This window comes from Galleria mellonella, unplaced genomic scaffold, assembly GCF_026898425.1.
Source record: "Galleria mellonella isolate WM207_F2 unplaced genomic scaffold, CSIRO_AGI_GalMel_v1 utg778, whole genome shotgun sequence".
Lineage (NCBI taxonomy): Eukaryota > Metazoa > Arthropoda > Insecta > Lepidoptera > Pyralidae > Galleria > Galleria mellonella.
Genome location: NW_026442150.1, coordinates 1,636,758 through 1,661,405, shown reverse-complemented (window position 1 = coordinate 1,661,405; position 24,648 = coordinate 1,636,758). Strand labels below are relative to the sequence as shown.

At 37.1% G+C, this 24,648-nt stretch overlaps 1 protein-coding gene across 19 annotated transcripts in view; it reads right to left on the bottom strand.

Annotated features, from left to right (window-relative positions):
- LOC113510145 (gastrula zinc finger protein XlCGF26.1-like) overlaps positions 1-24,648 on the bottom strand; it is a 77,168-nt gene that overhangs the window by 46,534 nt on the left and 5,986 nt on the right. For 16 of the 19 annotated variants that reach the window (XM_052901238.1, XM_052901239.1, XM_026893576.3 and 13 more), the window contains exon 4: positions 23,834-24,034. In XM_052901238.1, the coding sequence (XP_052757198.1) occupies positions 23,834-24,034 (201 nt within the window). The other 3 variants (XM_031910628.2, XM_026893586.2, XM_026893585.3) reach the window with 3 other exon arrangements.

Below are 24,648 nucleotides of genomic sequence, written 5' to 3'. Positions count from 1 at the left end.
AAACTAAAACAAAGGCTTAACTCATGCAGGCTTTTTAAGTGATAAAATTAAAATACTTTTTAGAACTTATTAATATCTGGATGATGAGACTTCATATGGCACTTTAAGCTAACTCTTTGTGCAAATTGCTTATCACAAATTGCGCACACGAATCTTTTAGTTTCACTGTGAATCCACATGTGTTGTTTCAGGCTTTTGTCTCTAGAAAACGCCTTAGAACATACTGTACATTTGAAAGTTTTCTCTCCAGTGTGACATATCCTATGATCTTCTAAAAGCCTTCTACACGCGAACTTTAAACCACAAAACGAGCATATATAATTTTCATCGGTATGCATCAATTTGTAATGAGTATAAAACAAACTTCTCGAAGCATAAACTTCGCCACAATCTGGGCAATCGTATGTTGGCTCCGGCAAATTATGAATGTCGACTGCATGCCGTTTCTTCGACTCCCAAGAGTTGAATCTCTCGCCACAAACGGTGCAACAAAAGGTCCAACACGCCTTAGACAATTTTTGGTGTTTCCTTTTCTCCTCTAGCGTTTCGAATTCTCCCCAACATTTACGACATAGATGCTTTCCTGAATGTGAGCATTTGACATGATACTTCAGCGCTTCGTTTGTGAGGTAACATCGGCCACAAATATCGCAGGTAAACTTCTGGTAATGTGAAGTCGTGTGCCGACACAGTTTCGTTACAGATGCAAACTTTTGATTGCATATCAGGCATTCAAAATTATCCTTTGAAATTTTGTACGGTTGCATGCCTATTTCATGATTCAAATTCAGTTCTTTGCAGTTGTGTCTTTCGTATATATGTTCTGCAACGTCCTCTAACTTTTCGAACGGTTGTTTGCACAATCGACATTTGAGATTCGTGCAATCAACTTTCAGATAGTCGCTACGTTTACCAAAGTGCGCGAAGGCAGTGGAAACGGTAAATTTCTCATGAGTCTCGTCCATGTGGTTTCTGTAAACTGTTGGATCTTCGTATTTATCGCAACAGTATACACATTGCATCTGCTTGCCTCGTAGTCTGAACGGATATACCGTTGAATACTGCAAGACAAGTTCGGCATTCCTTTTCGCAACGTGGCCATGTGGTTCTAGAAAAAAAAATATTCCATTGTGACTGTTGGCTCCGATTTTGGTCTCCTTTTGGGGAAATAAACCTGTTAATATTTATTGCTTTAATATAAAATAATTACTTATATAAAAGGGCAGTAAACTGTAACAGTTTTGAGAATATTGCAAAAAAATCTATAACTGTATAGAACCAGACAAACGAATCGGACATAATTTTCAATGACGATTATTTGTGCAATAAATCCTTAATAAAATTATTTACTTTTTAAAAAGATAAAAATGGCAACCCCTCCTACGCTTTTGGTTTAAGAGTGACGCACCAGATATCAATCGCTTTCACTTAATACCGGTATATTTATTTAAGCGTTAATACATTCTGTAATTGTATGTACATTTAGCGGACTAATATATACTGGTTGTAAGGTGCACGATGGCAAAAACTGAAATAGTGAATTCAGACCATTATTCTGAACTGAAAACCAGTAGAAATTCTTTCGTTTTCTGTATTTTTCATTTAAAACCCCACAATCTATGATATTATCACATAATATAAAAAATAATATTTTGTAGTAAAATACTAGGAAATACCGAAAAAACAACAATGTAATATTCGTATTAAGATCCTAGTGCGACTCGCGGAATCAGCTTTGTAAAGTCATCGCGTTTAGGTATTGAAATGTTTTGCCACTCTTTCAGATTGAGAAGTTATTGCAAAAGAAAAAGACAAAACAATAAGTTTATGAGACGTTTCTATGAATAAGGAGGTTAGTTTTAAACCTACAAATTAAATAAAACCAAACTATACAATCATTGTTGTTGCACGATAGCTTACTTAAGAGCGGCAGGACAATTTGTTGCTTTTTGTTGCAGCATAATTTATTTTTAGTTATATATCCCTTACTCAGAATATGCATAACAGATATATGTATACTTATTATAAATCTGTAGAGAGGTTAATTCTGTACATGAAATATATTTCCAAAATAACTATCAGGGAGTGATTAGTGATCGATACTGATGCCAAAAATGAAATCAGTAAAATTTATGTCTGTCTATATGTTCATTATAGAAACAAAAACTACTCGACGGATATTAATGAAACTTGGTACAATTATTCTTCATACTCCTGGGCAGGTTATAGTATACTTTTCATCACGCTACGATCAATAGGAGCAGAGCCGCGAAGGGAAATGTGTCTGTTACATCAAAACCACTGAACCGTGAGGAAGGACATAGGCTACTTATTTTACGAAAAACGACGGAATCGCGGACGAAGTCGCGGGTAATAGCTAGTTTTTATATAAAATTCTATTTTACAAGCTGACAGACTACCTAATGGATAAGAATTTAATTAAATTAGTTTTTCTTAAAACATCACCAAAAGCCTAACTGCGGTTGCCAACCGTGGCAACTACTGTCAACCCCCCCCCCCCCTTATGGGGAAAACTATGTTCATCAGTGGACAGTTAACGTCTGATACAACACCAATGCATACGCTCATAGCATTTCTATGGCATTCTCTTTCTACCTCTAAATATATACACCTTCATATGGGGAGCTCTGTCTGTTAACCGTGGCAACTACTGACAAACCCCACCTCCCCCCCCCCCCCCAATAAGGAGAAACCTATATTCAGCAGTGGATAGTTAATAACTGATATGGTGATAATGATGGGGGTGATCATTTAATTAAAAACAATGTTATCATTATTTATTTATTGTAAACTAAACACGAACCTTAGTCTAGAACGATTTGAAACAAACAACGTAAACCTTAAACCACTAAATATAATTTACACGTGTAAGAAATTACCATACATTGGTAATCCCATCATAAAAAATCTATATGTACATTTGTATAAATAATTCTAAAAATTAAAAAAAAAAAAGTATCAAAGTGTAAAGAATAAAAATTAAATATTATATTTTTAACAATAAAAAAAAAACCGTTTTAATATAAAAGAAAGCTTTTTTTATATACAACTTAGAATGGCAAGCAATCTGACGGTCCACCTGATGGAAAGTGGTAACCGTCGCCTATAGACGTGAGCAGTGCCATGGACATAACAGAGTATACTGTTTCGACCATGATACTCCCCATGCGTTGCCATTCCTGAGGACTCAGGTGTTATTCCTCTGTACCCAGTAAATTCACGCCATATCCCACCCTTCAAACCGAAACACAGCCATGCAAACACAACTGCTTCACGGTAGAAACACGAATGGGAGAGGTACCCAAGCAATTGACTTTTGTACAAAGTCTCCTTTTGGTAATAAAAACCACCCATAAAAACCCTCTGGTAAAAAGTCTGGTAAAGCTGCACATAAACAGTAAAAAAAAAATACACTGCATGTGTAATATAACAATATATTCCCAAGAAAGATGTTATACCAAAATTGCATCTACCCATCTCGCTTACACACACGACTATGTTTACATAGTAAGCGTCCGTTACCTAGTACTATCTAAAAATAATGTTCAATTAAAAATATTTAACAATGTTATATGATAAAGACTTCTTTAGATTATATACATAAAAAAAAAACTAAATAAATTAACCTAGGTCACAAATATACAACGCGTTCAGCAATACGCGTTCACCAAGGGCCTACGCACGTCGCGTTTATTAAACGCGCGTTTATTAAACGCGCGTTACATACACGCCTTTAAATGTAAAACGTTGTTTGCAGCTGGATTGTGTAAATAGGTAACAAGTCTCGTTGAAAACATTAAGAGGTGAAACTTTGAAAAAACACTTGACAATTTACTACATACATGCAATTTGAGAAATATTATTAATATAAGAAAACCATATTTCAAAATAAATAAAATTTACTGTGATTCGTGTAAGGGAGGCTTTTTAATACCGAATTGTCACTGATAGTTTTTCGAAAAAAGCCATACCATTTGATATTTTTGATTTATTTTTAATTGAGATACAATAATTATTATTTGTAGGCGTGGGTAATCTATACGTAAAATATATAGGTAGCAATATCTATATATTTCAATTATAATATCTATATACTGGTCGAATAACGAACACGTTAAAAACTTTTATCCAAATAATAATACTAGATAACAGATTTTTAACATATTCGCAAATAGATATGTAACCGATATGGGCGATATCGTAATGGGTGATGACCGTTTTCCCGCCATCAATGTGCAGAGGAACCCAATATATAGATATCGGATCGGTATCCATGTTACCCATACCATATGTAACTATAAATATTAAAAAAATGTTAACATCGAGAAATGACAATCCAGCTTGAGATCGACATCTGTCGCAGCGCGTTTCAGGTGCGTTTAACGCTCATTAGCGGCGCGTTTGAAAAACGCTCGCGTGTACAATCTTAGATGAAACTGGCTCTCTCTATATTACATATATTATTATTTACAATCTGCATATATTACAATAAAACTCATTATTTTTTAACTAATCCGATATTTTGTACACATACTGGCTAAAATCATAATACGAGTACTGTTTCCGTAAACCTTGCCCTCTCGACTTGAAAAGATTACTTGTAGCTAAAAGTGGATAATATATTATAATATCTATATATTGCAGTTACAATATCTATATACTGGTCCAATAACAAATATGTCAAAACTTTGTAACCCAAAATAAAAATATTGGATAAGAGATTAACATATTCAAAAATAGATATCCGACCGATATGGTCGGATATCTATTATATGGTTTAGAGGAACTCAATATATAGATATCGGAGCAGTACCAATATGGTCCATGTTTTTTTTTCACTAACTAGAGAAAAATTTACATCTCTGGCGTGCTAGCGATAATTTTATCATTATGCATTAGTTAAATCTTGTTTTTATTCGTGAAAACCTGTAATTGGTTTTTTGTTTGTTTTTTTTTTAAATTTTCTAGCTGTTGGTTTTATTTATTTATTTAACTCTTTATTGCACCATAAATAAAAATATACAATGACAAGTGAATAATTCAAATAACATAAATACAGATTATACACATAAAGGTAAAAAAGCGGTCTTATCGCTAGAGCGATCTCTTACAGACAAGCTTTGGTTAAAGGAGAACAGATAGAAAAGGGATAGATAGAATTATTTTCTTTAATAATGAAGTACATAAAATATATAATTACGTACGTAACAGATGAGTGAGTGATAAAATGCTGACGGCTATGATGAACCGTACACTACATAATAAACGTGTATAGTATTTTTTTTATATTTCGTTTTTGGCAATACAAAATGTACTTGTTTTAAAAAATATTACTAATATTGTCATGGTGTCCGTATGATAGGAAAGAATGCAATGTACCACCAACGACATTGATTTTCATCACAAGGATGTGGTAAATGTCAATAAAACAATAAATTCATAGTATATCTATATCCTCGTTTTATGGGAAGATCGTTAATGGGTTAAAATTTATGCTTTAATTGCTATCAATTTCGGGATGGATCGACTCCATATGCTTTCGCAAGGTGACCTTCTGATTGAAAGCCTTAGAGCACACAGAGCACACGTGCTTCTTCACCTCACTGTGTATCCACATGTGTTGAAGCATCGTATACTTTCTTGGAAACGCTTTAGAACACACTTTGCATTCAAACCGTTTCTCCCCCGTGTGGACCGCTTTGTGCTCCTTCAGTTTCGATTCAGTGTGAAATTTACGATCACAGTATGTGCATTTAAAATAGTTATCCGTGTGTGCGATAGTGAAATGCGCTTTCAACGTCACCTGACTTCCAAACATGCTACTACATTCCACGCAAGGGTATTCCTTCACGGGCTCTCCGTGCTGTTTCACCATGTGGGCCTGTTTCCGGAGCCAAGTGTAGAACCTATCGCCGCATATATTGCATAGATAACTACCACACGTGCTCGAATTCTTCATGTGACTGCTGAGCTGATCTGTAGAGTCAAAGATTTGCCTACATCTTTTACACCAAAGTCTTTTCCTCCCGTGTTTTCGCTTTATATGACCCTGCAGTGACGTCAACGTGGAATACGACGCGCCGCAAGACTCACAGGTGAACTTAGCGAAATGCGTTTGCGTGTGTCTACTTAAATTTCGCAACTGTAGAAAGTTCGCATCGCATAATGCGCACGGAAACTTGCCCTTCTGGAATTTAAAAGGCTGCATACCAATGTCATGGTCCAAATTTAAACTAAGCTTATGGAAACTCCTCAAGTGGATAGAGAGGGGTTTTAGTTCTGCAAAACTATCCTTACATATATTACATGTGAGTTCGGTGCAATCAGCCTTTACATAGCCCTCGCTAATGTGCGCGAAGGCGATATGTGATTTAAACTCTCGATGTTCCGACCTCATGTGCATTCTAAATAGCGTCGGATCCTCAAACCCTTCGTCGCAATATACGCAAACCACTTTATTCTCCGGTAATTTGAAGGGATACGCTGTAGAATAATTAAATACGATTTCGGCGTTCTTTCTTGCGATGCCCATCGGAGTTAGTTCTAGAACAAACAGAAATGTACTTTTTAAGGCTATGTCCGGGGACATTTTGAATCAGATTCCCAATTTCGAGGTTCTTTAAATCAGTTTCGATAGATTCTGCTACATTATGTCATGGCGTAGAAGAAAATAGACATATAGTATGTTCTTGTATGAATTATAAATACTATTCTCATGAACCCGTAGCCTTCACTATAAATATTTCTAAACTGTCTTAAACTCGGAATCTTTGAATCCCAAAATGCAATAGTCAATCGATTTTATCGTAAACTCTGTCTTCGTTTAATGAAATGAAAAAAATGAGCTTAATGGACGTACTGGTTTTGCTTACAGTTCGTATTTTTTATATTTCATACATATCAGCAGATATATTACCGTTACACTTAATCTGTTATTTCAGTACCGCATTTTGAAGTATCAGTAAACACTGGCGGAACATTTACAAACACATCTAAGAAATTCTTTCTTATATCTTAAAAGATTAATGTATAAAAATAAAAAGAAATCCATCAACAAATCTTATTTATTTGCAGCAAAAACCATATCAGCGTGGTAGGTCCGCATATGGGACTTCCACGTAACGTTTTGAGTAAACTGCTTATTACATATTTTACATGAAAATCTTTTGTTCTCGCTGTGTATCCACATGTGCTGTACCAAATTCCTTTTCCTCGCGAAAGATTTCATACAAACGGTGCATGGGAACAATTTCTCCTTTGTGTGAACCACTCTGTGCTTCTCTAAGTTAGTCTTCGTATCGAACTTGCGACCACACGAACAAGTGAAATACTGGTCTGTGTGTGTTATTTTAAAGTGAACGCGGTATCGCATTCGATCTGGAAACACCTCGTTACATTCTAGACAATTGTACGTTTTTTTCTGAGCTCCGTGAAGTTGTGCTCTGTGAGCATCTCTCAGGGTTGCCGTCATAAACCTTTCGCCACAATCTCGACATAGAAAAGACCAGCACCTGGGTGATTCGTTCAGATGCTTCCTCTTAGCTTCCAGACTTACAAATGTCTTTTTGCACTTGACACAAATGCGTTGGTCGCCTATGTGTGAGAGCTTCATGTGTTGCTGCAGAGACGATGAGGTGAAATAGGATTTGCCGCACGTATCGCAAGTGTGTTTGAGGTAATGCGACTGAGTGTGTCGACTCAGGGCGCGAAGCGTCGCAAATTTTTCATCGCATAACGCACACGATCGCCTCCCGCCCACAAACTTAAATGGCTGCACGCCTAATTCGTATTTCTTGTCCATATTGAGGTTGTGAGCCGATATCAAATGATCAGTTAGAGTATCCAACTCCTCGAACACATGATAACAGAGGCGACATCGGAGATCCGTTATATCGACTTTGATGTACCCCTCCGGTATATGGGCGAAAGCGATACGTATTTTCACTTCTTGGTGTTCCTCATCCATGTGCTTCCTGAACTGTGCGGGGTCATCGAAAGACTCCAAGCAATAAACACACACCATAGAACACTCCGGAAGCTTGAATGGGTACGCTGTCGAATATCCGACTATAATCTGGGCGTTTCGTCGTGCTAGCGTCATGGGCGATAGGTTCGTCTCTAGAACAAAAAGAAACGGATCTCGATCAGCGTCTGCTCCTGGTCTAGTCTTGTTTAATACCACTTTTTATGTTAATAAAAGGACACTTGATCATTAATTATTGCTACATTATTAAATTAAACGTAAAAAATAAAGGCTATTTATTATTGATTTCGACGTGATTAGATTTAAAGTGACTCCGGTACTTTGTTCGATTGGTGAAAATCGATTTACACTCTGGGCACGAGTAAGTTCGTTTCTGAGCACCGTGCACTTTGCTTTGGTGTTTCAAACGCATGTTCCATGTTATGAATCTTTCCCCGCAAACCCTGCATAAATGCGCCCAACATTTCTGCGACTCGCTCAAGTGTCGCCTTCTTTCTTCCAATGTTTTGAAAGTCCGTTTACATTTTCTACAGAGGCGTTTGTCACCGATATGCGAATTCTTTATATGAGCTTGCAAAGTTGATACTGTAGAATATGATTTGCCACAAGATTCACATGTATATTTGGCAAAATGCGTCTGAGTGTGCCTACTTAGAGTTCGTAGGGTCAGAAACTTATCATTACAAAGAGCACACATCCATTTTCCCTTACATAGTTTAAATGGCTGCATTCCTAAATCGTAATTCAAGTTCAATGAAGTCTTTGAGTGGACTTTTAATAAATGTTCAGCAACCTGTTCCAGTTTTTCGAATAGTTCTAAACAAATCCTACAATGGAGCTCCGTACAATCCACCTTTATATAGCCCTCGGGAACGTGCTCAAATGCAGTCCACAGTGGAAAATTGCGATGTTCATCCTCCATATGCTTTCTGAATTGCGAAGAGTCCTCAAATGTTTTGTAACAATACACGCAAGCCATAGTACATTCTGGAAGTCTAAATGGGTACGCGGTTGCGTATTGCATAATAATCGCAGCGTTCTGCCTCGCGATGTCGATCGGACCATTTTCTAGAACAAAAAAAAACGTTCACGATGAGTCTTGTACTATCCATTTCCTTATTTGAACTAATTGCGAAAGTTAAACATTGTATTTCATCCCCTCACAATCGAATATGCTGGTCGCTTGGTAAGGGGGAATATGAATTTCGGGATGGTAACTTTTCATATGCGTTTTCCAGCTAACTCTCTGATTGAACTGTTTGTTGCATTGCGTGCATTCGAATCTTTTGTGCTCACTGTGGATCCACATGTGCTGTGTCAAATTCTTTTTCCTTGGAAAAGACTTCGAACACACAGAACACGGATAGAGTCTCTCTTTCGTGTGCACAACTTTGTGGTCATCGAGGCTACGTTTGTTATCAAACTTTAGCTCGCAAAATGCACACTTATAATGGTCATTAGTGTGATTTATTTTAAAATGCACATGGAACTTATTCCTATCCGAGAAGACCTCCCCACATTCCGGACACACGTGAGACTTTCTCTCGGCCCCGTGTACTTGGCTCAGGTGGGCTTGCTTTAAATTCCACGTAACAAACCTCGTGCCACACAAGTTGCATAAATACGACCAGCACCGAGGCGATTCATTCAAATGTTTTCTCTTATCGTCCAACGTCTTGAAGGTCTTTTTACATTTCCTGCAGATCCGTTCGTCGCTAAGATGCGTGTTCTTTATGTGCACTTGCAAGGACGACGATAATGAATACGACTTTCCGCAAGATTCGCAAGTGTATTTAGCGAAATGTGTCTGAGTATGCCTACTCAATGTTCGGAGAGTAGAAAATTTCTCATTGCATAAAGCGCACATCCACATTCCCTTCACTAACTTGAAAGGTTGTAGTCCTACATCATACGCTAAGTTCAAATTGGTCTTCGAATGTATTCTGAATAGGTGTTCAGCTACCTCTTCCAGTTTATCAAACCCTTCCGAACAGATTCTACAGCGGAGATCAGTGCAGTCGACCTTAAAATAGCCCTCAGGGACGTGCGCGAATGCCGACCGTAACGGAAAATCATGGTGCTCGTCCTCCATGTGTTTTCTAAACTCGGAGGAGTCCTCAAACGTTCGAAAACAGTACACACATGCCATCGTTTCTTCCGGTAGCCTAAAAGGATACGCCGTTGCATATTTCACAACGATCTCAGCATTCCGCCTCGCGTAGTACATTGGTTCATTTTCTAGAACAAAAGAAATGATCCTCATCAGATATTTGCTCTCATTAATTTATCTGAGGATTGTGGGGATTTGAAAAACTTGTTAAGTTTTTAATCATCTTTCAAAACAGAGAATAATAGTTTTAAGTTATTATTCTTTCCTTCGTCAACGAACTGGCTAGTCGATTGGTACGGTGGAATATATATCTCCGGATGGTATGATTTCATATGTGTTTTCCAGCTGACCCTCTGATTGAACTGTTTATTGCAAAGGGTGCATTCAAATCTCTTGTAGTCACTATGAATCCACATGTGTTGAGCCAAATTCTTTTTTCTTGGGAAAGATTTTGGACATACAGGACATGGGAACAGTTTCTCTTTTGTATGCACGACTCTGTGCTCGTCCAGACCGCGTTTAGTCTCGAATTTTAAGCCACAGCACGTGCACATAAAGTTGTCGTCGGTATGAGTAATTTTAAAATGAACTCGATATTTTTTCCTGTCCAAGAAAACAGCTCCACACTCCGCACAAACGTACGTCTTTTTTTCGGTGCCGTGTACTTGATTCAGATGAGTTTGTTTCAAATTCCACGTGATGAACCTCTCCCCGCACATGTTACACAAGTGTGACCAACATTTGGGAGTTTCTTTCAAATGTTTCCTTTTATCCTCCAAAGTGCTGAATGTCATTTTGCATTTCCTACAGATCCTTTCGTTTTCTATATGAGTAAATCTAATATGATGCCGCAAAGTAGTGATTGTGGCGTACGATTTACCACAAGCCTCGCACGTATATTTCAGAAAATGACTTTGAGTGTGCCTACTTAATTGTCGGAGACTAATATATTTGGCTTGACAAATTGAACAGACGAATTTATCGTTTTCTAATTTGAACGGTTGTATACCTAAGTCTATATTGAGATTTATCGGTCTTTCATGAACCATTACCAGATGCTTGGCAATGTCTTCTAAGTTCTCGAATGTTTCCGTACAGAGTCTACAGCGGAGGTCTGTGCAGTCGGCCTTGATGTAACCTTCGTTGCAATGCACGAACGCCATGCGCACGTTAAAAATTTCGTGTTCGTCGTGCATATGTCTCCTATACTGGACTGGTTCATTGAAACTCTCGGCGCAGTACACACAGACCATGACTTCTTCCGGTAGCCTGAACGGGTACACTGTAGAAAATTTCACGATTATCTCGGCGTTCCGTCTCGCGATGATATAAGCATCATTTTCTAGAACAAAAAGAAATGCCCTTGGTCATTTGACTGTTCTGCTTATTTGTTATTAACGGTTAGGCTGATTTCACGACGGGTTATCAAACAGTTGTCTGAATTTGATAAGTTTATTCCGTTATATTTATTCCGTGCGTGTAAGTACGCAATTTTTTAGGTTATCATTTATGATGTGATTTGTTGTTATTCTGTATGATATGGATTGAATAGATTAAAATGAAGATAATAATAAATCAAATGACAATAAATGAAGACCAGGAAATAATGAAACAAGAAGCGATGAAAAGGACAATCTTTATGTGACGAACATAATAAAAATAGAGGAATGAAATCTTATAATCAGAAAAACGTCGCAAGGATTTCTCATAATAAAATATTTCGAATAATATTTATTTAAAAGTTTTAAATGTTTTTAAGAATACGTAATTTTTCTAGATGGTTGAATAGTTAGATGTTAGAATAGATCTTGATGATTCATCAAGATCTATCTACCTGTTGATGTGCAAGGTATATTTGTTGATGTGATAATATAACAAATAATAATAATGATTTCTTTTTCACCCCATATTTATCACAATTCCAGGCCTACTTACGGTGTGTAAGACTTTTTAAACTTTGATTCCTTTTTTAAACACGCTACCTGCATCCTTCAAACTTTCGGATTATGCATCTAATTCATTAACCTTTTCCCTGACATTTATTCTAATCGTACAAGTTTGAATCAACTTAGTAAACCTTATATAAATTGAACATTAGGAAAGCAATTTACTATTAAAATCACCTATCGCTAACTAAGAACCCTAAATGTGTTATACTGTTCTAAATTTTAGAAAGTCTTATTAAATTTTTGTTATAGCTCACCAAGGAGGATAAAAGGTAAAGAAGTATCACGTACTTAATAGACGTTCCCTAAAGTTCACGGTAAAATTAGTCAAACTGAATGCTTTTTGAGGTGCCTATTAAGACGAGATTTGCACGAGAACTTTAATCCACATTGTGTACACAGGAGACTCTCTTCACAATGTTGCTTTTTGATGTGCTCATAAAAATATTTGCGATCTGTGGTAAAAAGATCGCATATCGAGCACTTGTAACTTTTGCACGATATACCGTGAGCTTCCTTCATGTGGCGATGCTTCGATTCCCAATTCGAAAACCTTTCTGGGCACCGAGTACAGCAGTGGAGCATGCAACGTTTCTCCGTTCTCTGGTGGAGTGATTTGGCCTCTAACGACGGAAACGTCTTCCGACAACGTCTGCAAAACACATTCGATTCCTTGTTATGCTTCGACTTGACGTGTTGTAACAATCCTGTAGACGCTACGTAGCTCTTTCCGCAAATTTCACACACATAATTAAGAAAATGCGTTAGCGTATGTTTGTTTAGGAGCAAAAGAGATGGATGGGTTCTATCACAGAGCGCACATTTCCAGTTATCCTTGTCTAGTAAATACGGCATAATTCCTATTTCAGAATTCAAGTTTATAATTTTATTATGATGATTCAGATGACTAGCAGCGTCTGGAATATCGGACAATGTCTTTGAGCAAAGCCTACACGATAATTCAGAAATATCCATTTTAATATATTCCGTCGTGCGTAAATTCATAAATGCCATTTTACTATTGAAGATTTCATGTTCATAATGCATGTGTTTACGGAATTCTTTGGGACAGCCAATAATATCACCACAATAAACGCAAAGTAGTGATTCTATGTTGACGCGGAAGGGATAAGCTGTCGTGTACTTTACTATTATCTCGGCATTCCTCCTGACAGGGTCGCGTGCGTCTAGAAAGGAAAAAATCTTTGTAATTCTCTTGTTCTGGTGATCTTCAACTTTGAAAGTTATTAAAGACATAACTCAATCACTCTTGAATGGCCTATCAGATTTGAATGAAATTTCATGTCCATATATCAAATATATTTTTTTATCAAGTTATAAACAGTTTCGTAAGCATACATTATATTTTACTGTAATAACTATCGGTTTAACTTACGTGTAATTAGATAGAGAAAGCTCGACTAGTTTCGGGATCAATAGGTGATCCTTATTCATGAACAGCTCTTTTTGTGATGGATCATGATGGAATCGTATCCCCGCCTGCGCTAACGATATTCCCTGGCAGGGCACCAGTGAGGGATGATAGGTGAGAATGAAACGCAAGGTCACAGTTAGCTCATCGTGATGAGTACACGAGGAATTCAGCACGATGGTTTCAGGGTGGAACCCCGTAGAGGTCAACCTGACAGGGTATATTTTTGGCAATGTAACTGATAATCCACATTACTAAGAATCCCTTCACCCACCTATTCATAAGTGGATGTGACGGGAGCACGAGCCTAACTGCGCGGACAGCTTGGCCTGCTGACACGAGCTGGAGGCGCTCGCGTCAGGGCTGCTAAAGCGCGTAACTTAAATCGGCAGTTACTACATTAAAGTTATCAAATAGGTTTGAATAAAACCTATTTGGGAAGAGACCCAAGAAATAGCTAGTATATTATAATGCAATACAAAACAATATGTTAAATAAAACAGTACACTCAACCTGTGTCGTAATTGACTAGATTTCTCTACATAAGAACATTCAAGAAAAGAGTATATTCCTTTTTAAAAGGCCGGCAGCACACCTGCAATGCCGCTGGTGTTGTGGGTGACCATGGGCGGCGGTAGTCACTTACCATCAGGTGAGCCGCATGCTCGTATGCCCCGTGTTGTAAAAAAAAAAAAATTCGGCAGGCCGACCATCGTATTCACTTACTAGTCCTGATCATCTAGTCATTTTTCAGCACTCAATTAATTTTCTTCAAAAGAACATGCGGTTACGAAGTATTCCGTAAAGAACAAATAAATTGAAGGTGTTATAAAGCAATTATATCAGATTATTGCTAATAACTCAATCATACCATATTCTGGTGATAAAATTAAATTGAACGAGAAGGTTCCTTCAAGGGCAACGATGTTGAGGACAATGGAGGGTTGATAGTTGTAGTGTGGTAATTATAGATCGTATTTAAAGAGGGGAGTTTGAGTGAACCGTACGTACGCAGAGTACGCACGTGTAGTGCGTACCCTGGGATGCAAAATCTTTCGGCTATGCGCAGACATATGTGTGAGTACATATTCATATTTATTTAAAAGGCCACCCCCCCCCCCGTCCTCTTGAAAATAATCTTAAACACACCGATGTAATTGGTTTAATGTTTAATGGATGATTTTTCTCAGTGGTAGTAGGGGGAAGAAAATTATTGGTTGGTTAAAAATTGCAGCCTCATCGCTAATAAGGCCAACAGTACCCAGCCATTGGTCTCAATTAGGACAAATAGACAGACGTACCAAAGAAAAGAAAAACCAATTATTGCCCGTATATGGCCGGCATTTTAAATTATCCTCCGGTAGCCTATGTTACCATAATTAAAACGAATCTAACACCATCCATCCGATTCATTAAAATCCATACATTTTCATTTATATATTTATTCAAATTTATAATCAATTAGGTTACACATTTCGCCAATCATTTCAATATGAGTACTTACAAATATTGTAAAGTCAATTTAGTAAATATATATATATATTTTTTTTTTGCTTTAGTATAATATAAATTGATTATATAATCATATATACATACATATAAGATAGACCAAATGGCACGATTTATTTAAATCAATAAAAAAGATTTGCTTTTAAAATAAATAATATAATATTTAACACTTTCAATTGGACTCTATTCCGTTCTAAATTACGTTAGTTATTTACAATTTCTAAAATCTATTAAATAAATTAGATTTCTAAAAAGATACTTCAGAATTTCTAGTTACGAAGGTCACACACACTCTGTTCCAATAAATAATATATCAAATACACGATTTTAAAACCATGCTATTGCATGGTATATTTACCAATAAACGTAAGGTACGTAATTCGATTCGGATAACGTAAAATCCGTATCAAAATTCCCAATGGGAAATAATTAGAAAAATTTCCATACGCGGCCAGAAATAGGGTTGGATTTCACAAGCGAAATGTGAAATAACATAAACATGCAAAATAATACATCAATCCTGATACTTCCTTCCTTCAGCCCGCTACAAGTGTAATAAGTTAAAAATCGCAGTGTCACGGCGTTTGAATTTCATCGTAAGTTATCAGCGGCGCTCAGTTAATGGTGAAATCAAAATCGCAGTCGATAGAGCATTCATGATAGTCGGCTGGGGCATAACAAGCGAGCAAATAGATACCTTCGCAGACTGATCATTAAAGTCGTGATTCATACTTCCTTTTCAGTAGCGAATTGTAGCAATTGTGATTTAGATCTTAGCGAGTGTATACCTGTATAAGTTATTTATCACAGGTGAAATCTCTGCACCGGTGAAAAATAATTTCTCAACATATAGTGAATTTTATTTAAATTTATCATTATAATGATTTAAAAATAACTAATTCCGTGCTTAGCTGGCAATGTCACTCGTCTGAAACCCTAAAATTAAGTACTAGTACGGGTTTCATAAATAGTAAAATAATAAATCTTTCTCCTATTTCTAGCAGCATTTTTTGTGTACTAAATCAAGTCGCTTGACCGTCGACAGAGCCCTTAAGAGTAAATTAAATACTATGCTTCGACAAATGTCGCTTCAACCGGTACAACGACAAAAATTTCATGCCACAGTGTTTGCATACGGCGCAGTCCGCGGAATGTTGCAATCTAAAATGGTCGTAGTAAGAGTTCTCGTTTTGAAACGTCATGTCACAATCACCGCAGCGGTAAGTCTTTTTCGACTGTCCGTGCGTCGTTTCCATGTGCCGCTTCTTAGTTTTCCAATCGAGGAATCGCTCGTTACACTTGTGGCAGCAGTACGGCATGCAAGACTTCTCCACCCTGCGGTGTTTCTCCTTCGCCTCCATCGTGGGGAACACCCGCCCGCACTTTTTGCACTCCACCTCGTAATCCTGATGCTTGGACCTCATGTGGCGCAATAGGCCAGTGCTCGCCACGTAACTGCTTCCGCACACATGGCACACGTAACTCAAAAAATGCGTTATTGTATGCCTATTTAGGTGGAAGAGCGAGGGAAAGTTTTTGCCACAAATCGCGCAGTTGAACACGTCCTTCTGGAGGTAGTATGGCATAATGCCGAGTTTGGCTTTCAAATTAATCGGCTGCCTGTGCGATTCTGATAAGTGTGCGGCCGCCGTCTCTAGAGACTCGCATTGCTGCTTGCAAACTTTGCACTTCAAGTTCGTAAGGTCCGCTTTAATGAACTCCGCTCTGGGTAGGTTGTTGAACGCGACCTTGTAACTGAATATGTCGTGTTCCTCGTCCATATGCTGTCGGAACACGTCCGGGTCGTCGTACAGCTCTTGGCAGTAAACGCACAGTATGGACTTATCATTCACCCTGAAGGGGTAGGCGGTTGTGCAACGCATGATGACTTCCGCGTTACCGCGCGTTGGGTCGTGACACTCTATAAAAAGAAAAATTCTCCATTGTAGCGAAGCGAGTGTTCACGACTTAATTCTTTAGAAATCTTGTCATTCTTAATCCAGCTATTAATACCGTATGATACAGTGTTTAATTCTATGTTTGTTACATTTTCATATATTCATGTTTAGGTTAAAAGTTTTGGTGGTTCATGGGCGCCCGAAGGCAAGTCAGTTAATTGTAATATGGAATTATAAAAGTTATATGCCGTATCTTTATTGCTATAACTAAGTCACACGGCCCAATTGTAAATCATTGGCTATTACTTTATAAATGTATCTACGACTTTACAATTGGGCATCATACATTGATACTTGGACGAAATTATTTGGGCGACTTGATGACATTCAATTGGATGTAAAATCTAAAAAGTTCATTGATCAATTACCTATATAATGTGTCTTATGCTGATATCTATGTTCTAATGCAACAATCACACATCCTCTTACGGTGTATGATATCTTGGTACTTTTATAATATTTTCTAAGTTATATACGTATATAAGTTTATTCAAAACTTGTAAAAACTTTGGCATTATTATAGTCAATACTTAAAATGAGTTCCAATCAAAATCAATTTATGTTTCAACTGTCTCCATAACAAATCACTTATATAGATAATCAATGAAACCACATAAAAGCAAACGATAAAGCAATTTCGTCTCATACAAATAAAGACGAAATTGCATTGTCGGCCAAATAATTTCCTTAACACGGTCCAAACACCGTTTTATCATATGGAATTATCCCTTTGTCTTATATCAATTCTATCCGGGTCACACCAAAAAAAAAAACAATGGCGGCGTTATCTCCGGATGTGACGTCAGAGCCAGCCTTAACTACTTATATCTAGTACTCACCGGCGACGACCGGAACCGATGATACGGGAATTGAACCCGGTATACTGCTGGATACCTTCTTTTTTGGACTAATTATCATGTAGACTAGAAGAGATCTTGGACTTTAAAACCTATAATTATCATTACGGGGTATGATTAGCCCCGGAAATGAACCACTTCAGTTAGTTCAGTGCAAGTGCTATTCGAAATAACATTTAATATAGTGATCCTACAAGAGTAAACTCGATCGATAGCAAAAAGACATATCAAAATCGATTCAGGATTCGTCAAGTTGTAACCATCCACAAAAAACAAATACTGGCAATTTGATTAACCTCCTATTTTTGGAAGTAACAATTAACCAATCTCTTTGAAACTACCACAAATAATAAATATACGTAAAAAACAAAACGAACCTTCATGATTTCAGCTATTCACTGTTCAAATGTCATAATTTATAGTCCTAGATCACCTGCATCCATCGAATTCGTGCAATACATTTTAGGTTATCTCTAACTAAAAATCGCCCTATCTATCTGTTCATACAGGGTCGACGTTCGAGAACTTTCTTCATTTCAGTGTTTCGAATGAGAATTGTACTGTTTTCCTGTAAGGGAACGCCACTCGTATTCAAACACACTCGAACGACACTCGAATAATCAGTTCAGTGTCTTCGGACTTTAAAGCCACCTAAATATATTTTTGGGCAATTTGTAATGGCAAAACAAGCTGACGGCCCACCTGATGGAAAGCGATAACCGTCGGGTATAGACATAAACAGCAATGTTGGACATCACAGAATACACAGTATTTTTATATACCACAAGATGGCAAACAAGCATAAAGCCTGTCTGATGATAAACGGTCACTGTAACCTATAATCCTGATCCTGTAATAAGCGTCGACATTTTTAACAACTATAGTGTTATGTCTCTGTTACCCCGTATTTTCACTGCCATATCCCACCTTTCAAACCGAAACATAGCCAAGCAAATATATCTGCTTCACGGCAGAAACACGAGTGGGACAGAGATACTAAAACAGACGTCTTTTATACAAATATCTTCGCCTTCAATTCGCGGCTCTTACAGCTACATATACGACCGACCCATTGTGCCACACAGGTACCCATATGTACCCATAAGCCTTTATACAGTGTGCTCCTTCAATTCGCAATTTTCTCAGCTGCATGACCGATCCATTACCATTAAAATGTATTTAAGTTAATATTAATTTGCATTATCAATAAATAATTAACATATCGGTCGTTTACTGTCCACTGTTGAACATAGACATCCCATACAAAGGTTTTGACAGTAGTTGTCACGCCTAGCAAGTGAGTTGGCAACCACTATTAGGCTTTGATGATTTAAGAGGGATACTCCTTGCCCGTCTCCCTCGACTACTAAATTCCCTTAATCGCCTCTTACCACACCCACGGGAAAGGAAAGATGACCCATTATAAAAAGGCCCATTCTATGTCAAAACCACACCACTATCGATAAATAATATTTATTATTAATAGAAAAATATAAATTTCAAATAGCAATTTCGATCAATAATAATAAAATTCACAGCCCAAAAACATTTTCACTAAGACAAACAACATCGAGACAACGTTTTAAAAATGCCAAATAAGTTTTCAAAATTAGAGTTACTACAGATATACTTGTCCCTGTCTCTCTGATCGTCTAATCAATTTTGAATAACTTGTTAAGATTTATAAACGACTGTAAATATAATTACTACTGATCGACGGCTAGCAATGCGACTGGCTTGATTTTTATGAAAAATTTATACACTACCCTAATCTATAGACATAACTGCATTATGACTGTAGACGTATCCGAAGATTGCTATATAATGCTGTAAAACATATTAGTTCAACGCTGTACGAAATAATGATAAATATATTTTTTTTTTTTTATGCTCCATAGTAAAATTGTTATGACAAAAAATATTTCATCCCGTTCGGGATGAAGGCGGTTATATTAAAATTTACTTAATTTTACATACTATTACATTTTAATGTAATTAAATTTTACATTAAAATTCACTTAATTAAATTAATTATACTACTACACTAGAAGCACTTATTTATTTATCTTTTGTATATCTTTAGTATTAAATAATATACTTTTTATCATATTTTTGCACCATATATGTTATTCTTTATATAAAAACCCTATAGATACTTTCTCCTTTCAGGTTCTCAAGGTAGATTGGAAGAAATCCAAAGCCAAATCCATCCGCCTGTATACCTTCTCATTTTGTTTAGAACCTGATATTTAATTATGATGTACAAAAAAATTTATAATACTAATTCGTACAGCGTTAAAATCAAACAAACACATATGAAACTTAAAACTAATTTGGCTCAGATGCTTCATATAATTGCACTTAATTTCATATAATGTAAATTAATTCATTTACGTCCAATTAATATGAAGCATGAACGGGATATTTCCATATGAACACTAATCTAGCATGCTCAATAAATACAAGTTAAAATTGAAAAGTTTTCTGTTCGAATAAAACTTATTATGTATTATAGTGTCTTACTTATTTCTGCTTACTCCAATTGGACACATGCGCTACGAATATGCAATCAAAATTGTCTAATGCCTTTTTTTTATACAACTTAGAATAACAAACAAGCTGACGGCCCACCTGATGGAAAGTGGTAACCGTCGCCTATAGACATGAGCAGTACCATGGACATAACAGAGTATACTGTTTCACCCATGATACCCGCCATGCGTTGCCATTCCTGAGGATTCAGGTGTTATTCCTCTGTACCCAGTAAATTCACGCCTTTCGTAGGACTATAACTATCAGTAAAAACGAATTCTTTCTCCTAAAAAAAATTCCAAGCCTTCTGTACTAATATTGCAAATCCACATGTCAAGTTAGTATGGGACACTCAATAAATTTTACTGTTTTTCAACGCATTTATCTTTAGGAATAAACTTCAAATTCATTAGTCAAATGTTCCATTAAAAACAATCTAAAAATTTCGATTTCATCCTATATGTAATATATGTAGTATTTATATATGATCACTTTATATGAAGATATCGTCATAGTCGTAGAATACCGACATATAAAGATCCGTCAGTATTCTACGACTATGACGATATGTGTAAATATGGATATATTGTTAGGTTATGTGTAAATATAGTTAGGGGACGTAGGAAACAAAGCATAATACAGTACAAGAGAATTACTTTCGCCTTTAGACATGAACAGGGTCGTGTACATTAGAGCATAGCGAGGCTCATGGTGGTAGCATGGCGCGGCATGGTTTCCGAGTTGTGGCACATGTGAGGCACCTCATGTACCACTACTCAGAACTAGGGTATCACGCTTCTCGTGTCACAGATTGCACTGGCCAGGGAGCACAGGAATATCAGTGTACCCCTCTGATGTGTATATGGGATTCATCTGCACATTAATCGGTGGAAAATGATCAAGATTTAGAACATTTAGAACTAACAAAATGTTTCATCGTGCCTCCCACCAAATTGTTTATAATTACTCCTCTCCATCTAAAGGTTGCCTGGAATAGATCGCTCTTAGCGATAAGGTCGCCCATTGTTTTCTCATTGTGATTATTTCTTGTAATTATTTATATTTATAAGTTCACTATTGTAATCTTTTGGAGGAAACAATAGAGTATCTATCTATCTATCTATTCAGTCATTTCGATAATTGGATAACTGAACTGACATTTGATATATCCGTTTTTGGGCCAAAATACATATATATTATACTAGCGGCCCGTCCCGGCAACGCACGGGTGGACATTTTTAACATTTCCCTTCATTACTCTGCTCCCATTGATCGTAGCGTGATGAAAAGTATACTATAACCTGCCCAGGAGTATGAAGAATAATTGTACCAAGTTTCGTTAAAATCCGTCGAGTAGTTTTTGTTTCTATAACGAACATACAGACAGACACACAGATAGACAAAAATTTTATTGATTGCATTTTTGGCATCAGTATCGATCACTAATCACCGCCTGATAGTTATTTTGGTAATATATTTCATGTACAGAATTGACCTCTCTACAGATTTATTATAAGTATAGATTGTTCTTCAAAAAGGGCGTATTAAGGTTTCTTATGGGTCGGCAACGCGCGTGACATCCCTGGTGTTCAAACGTCCATAGGCTACGGTAACACTGTTTACTATCAGACGGGCTGTATGCTTGTTTTCCACCATATATATATATATATATATATATATATATATATATATATATATATATATATATAGTATATATAATTAAAATACATATATGCAATAAATATACTAAAATACAGTATGGACACTTCCTGCCGCTCGCTGTTCATCTGTGCATGATATGTTTACTAAAATTATAAATGTAAAAGTTAGTTTGTTTGTTACCTTATAGCGTCTCAAGGGCTTAACCAATCACTATACAATATGGTATACACATACTGCATGGGATGGAGTCGGATATCATACCATATCAGCCAATAATTGTCCACTGCTGAACATAGGACTCCCCCATAATTTGGGATTGCCAGTAATTTGCCACGCTTGGCAGGTGGGTTGGCAACACAGGCCTTTGTTGATGGTTTAAGAGGAACGCTGCTGTCCATCCCTCGACCATAAGTTCCCTCTTACGACATCCACGGGAAAGGAAAGTGCGACTCATTCTATGACAGGGCCTACACGGTGTAACTTTTCATCCTCATCTATCATTCATCACTGGTGCCCCGTCAGAGTGTATCGACGCAGGCAGGGTTACCATTCCACTGTCACCCATTAAAAAACCACTCCTGTTAGTAATGATGATAATGGAAATCAAGTGATATATGTGTGTGTATGTAGTGTGTATTTGATGTGTATGTGTGTGTGTGTGTGTGTGTGTGTGTGCAATACATTATGTAATTCGAACAGAATACCTTTCAACAAAATATTGGTAAGGAGAAACGCAGTGAAAGCCCATTCAAACATTAAATTCAAGTGATAAAATTAATACATAAATTGTGACCAACTTGTCAATTGATTGATCCACTTGATCCCACAATTTGTATATATTAAAACTGGTTTGTATATACTTTTACGGTGTATAGTTTTCGACTTACAGGAATCTTATGAGATTTTGAATAATTTAAGGTCTTTTTCTACAATGTTATAGAAATATGAAATAACAAACACAACCAAACAAAAAAAAAATAAAAACCTTTTTAAAGTTGGTTGAAAACAATCACCCATTTACAGATTATTTTAAGTGATATGTTTAATTAATGAATTTTTTTATACAACTTAGAATGGCAAACAAGCTGACGGCCCACCTGATGGAAAGTGGTAACCGTCGCCTATAGACATGAGCAGTACCATGGACATAACAGAGTATACTGTTTCGCCCATGATACCCCCCATGCGTGGCCATTCCTGAGGACTCAGATGTTATTCCTCTGTACCCTGTAAATTCACGCCATATCCCACCCTTCAAACCGAAACACAGAAATGCAAACACAACTGCTTCACGGTAGAAACACAAATGGGACAAAGGTACCCAAGCATTCGACTTTTGTACAAAGTCTCCCTCTGGTGTTATTTAAATACTAATATTATAAAGAGAAAAGATTTGTTTGTAATGGATCGAGTCAAAAACTACCCGACCGATTTTCAAAATTCTCTCACCTATAGAAACCTAAATTATTATGGAATAATATAGGCTATATCGTCATAGCCGTAGAATACCGACGGATCTGACAAACATTACATATATAGATCCGTCAGTATTCTAAGACTATGACGATATATTATTTCCGAAAACTCTATATACCCGCGCGAAGCCGGGCCGCAATACTAGTTTTAAATAACAAGACAATCGTTGGTCACAACATATGTCTGATTCCATAAGAGTTCTATCTTATTTATTTAATAAACTTAACTGGTCCAAAGAAAATATGGTACAAAAGTCGGATTTAATACTAGTAGCATTCTCTACCAGTCTAGCGTCATTCACAGCGTCTCCCCTCCCCAACAGAAATAGAACGAGATAGATGCCTACCTTTCTTTTTCTTCTCCGGTTTAGGTTTGCTACTGGTCGGTTTGGGTGCTTCCTTTTTCGTCTTCTTCGCCGGTGTCGCCTTGATTTTCGTGCTGGACTTCCTTTTCTCGGCCGCTTTCGAGTTGTCCAGCAAGTCTAGGATGTCGACCGATTCTTTTTTGGGCACTTTCGTTGCGAACTTTGTGAGGGGCTCGTCGTCAACTATAAGGGAGAAATATGATTTATATAAATATGTTTTATTACACCTTCCGTTAACACAGCAGTACTTTTTTTTTATGGGTGAAAATGGTATGGTAACCCCGCTTGCGCTAACGGGATACGCTGGCGGTGCACCAGTGAAAGGTGATAGATGAGAATGAAAACAGGCCAGTTAGCCCGTCATGATGAATTCATCAGGAATTAACCATGATAGTTTCCAGGGAGAACCGCGTGTAGGTCGACCTGGTTGGGTATATTGCTAGCAATGGGATTCTCAGTCTCCATTATTAACAATCTCTTTCTCCCCAACACAGCAGTACTGTGTTAATATCATTTGAGGAGAAAAAGTTCGACGTGTGGTCCCATCATAGAATGGGCCACCCCTTCCTTTCCTGTGAGCGACTAAGGGAAGTAAATGGTCGAGGGATGGGCAGCGATATCCCTCTTTAAACATCACTAACAGCCAAACTGCAGTTGCTAATCCGGCTGCCAAACGTGGCAACTACTGGCAAACCCCACCTATGTGGGAGGCCTATGGTCAGCAGTGGACAGACAACAGCTGATATGATGATAATGAAGGTAAAAAAAAGTGAGAAATCTTTGGAAACAGAATTGCG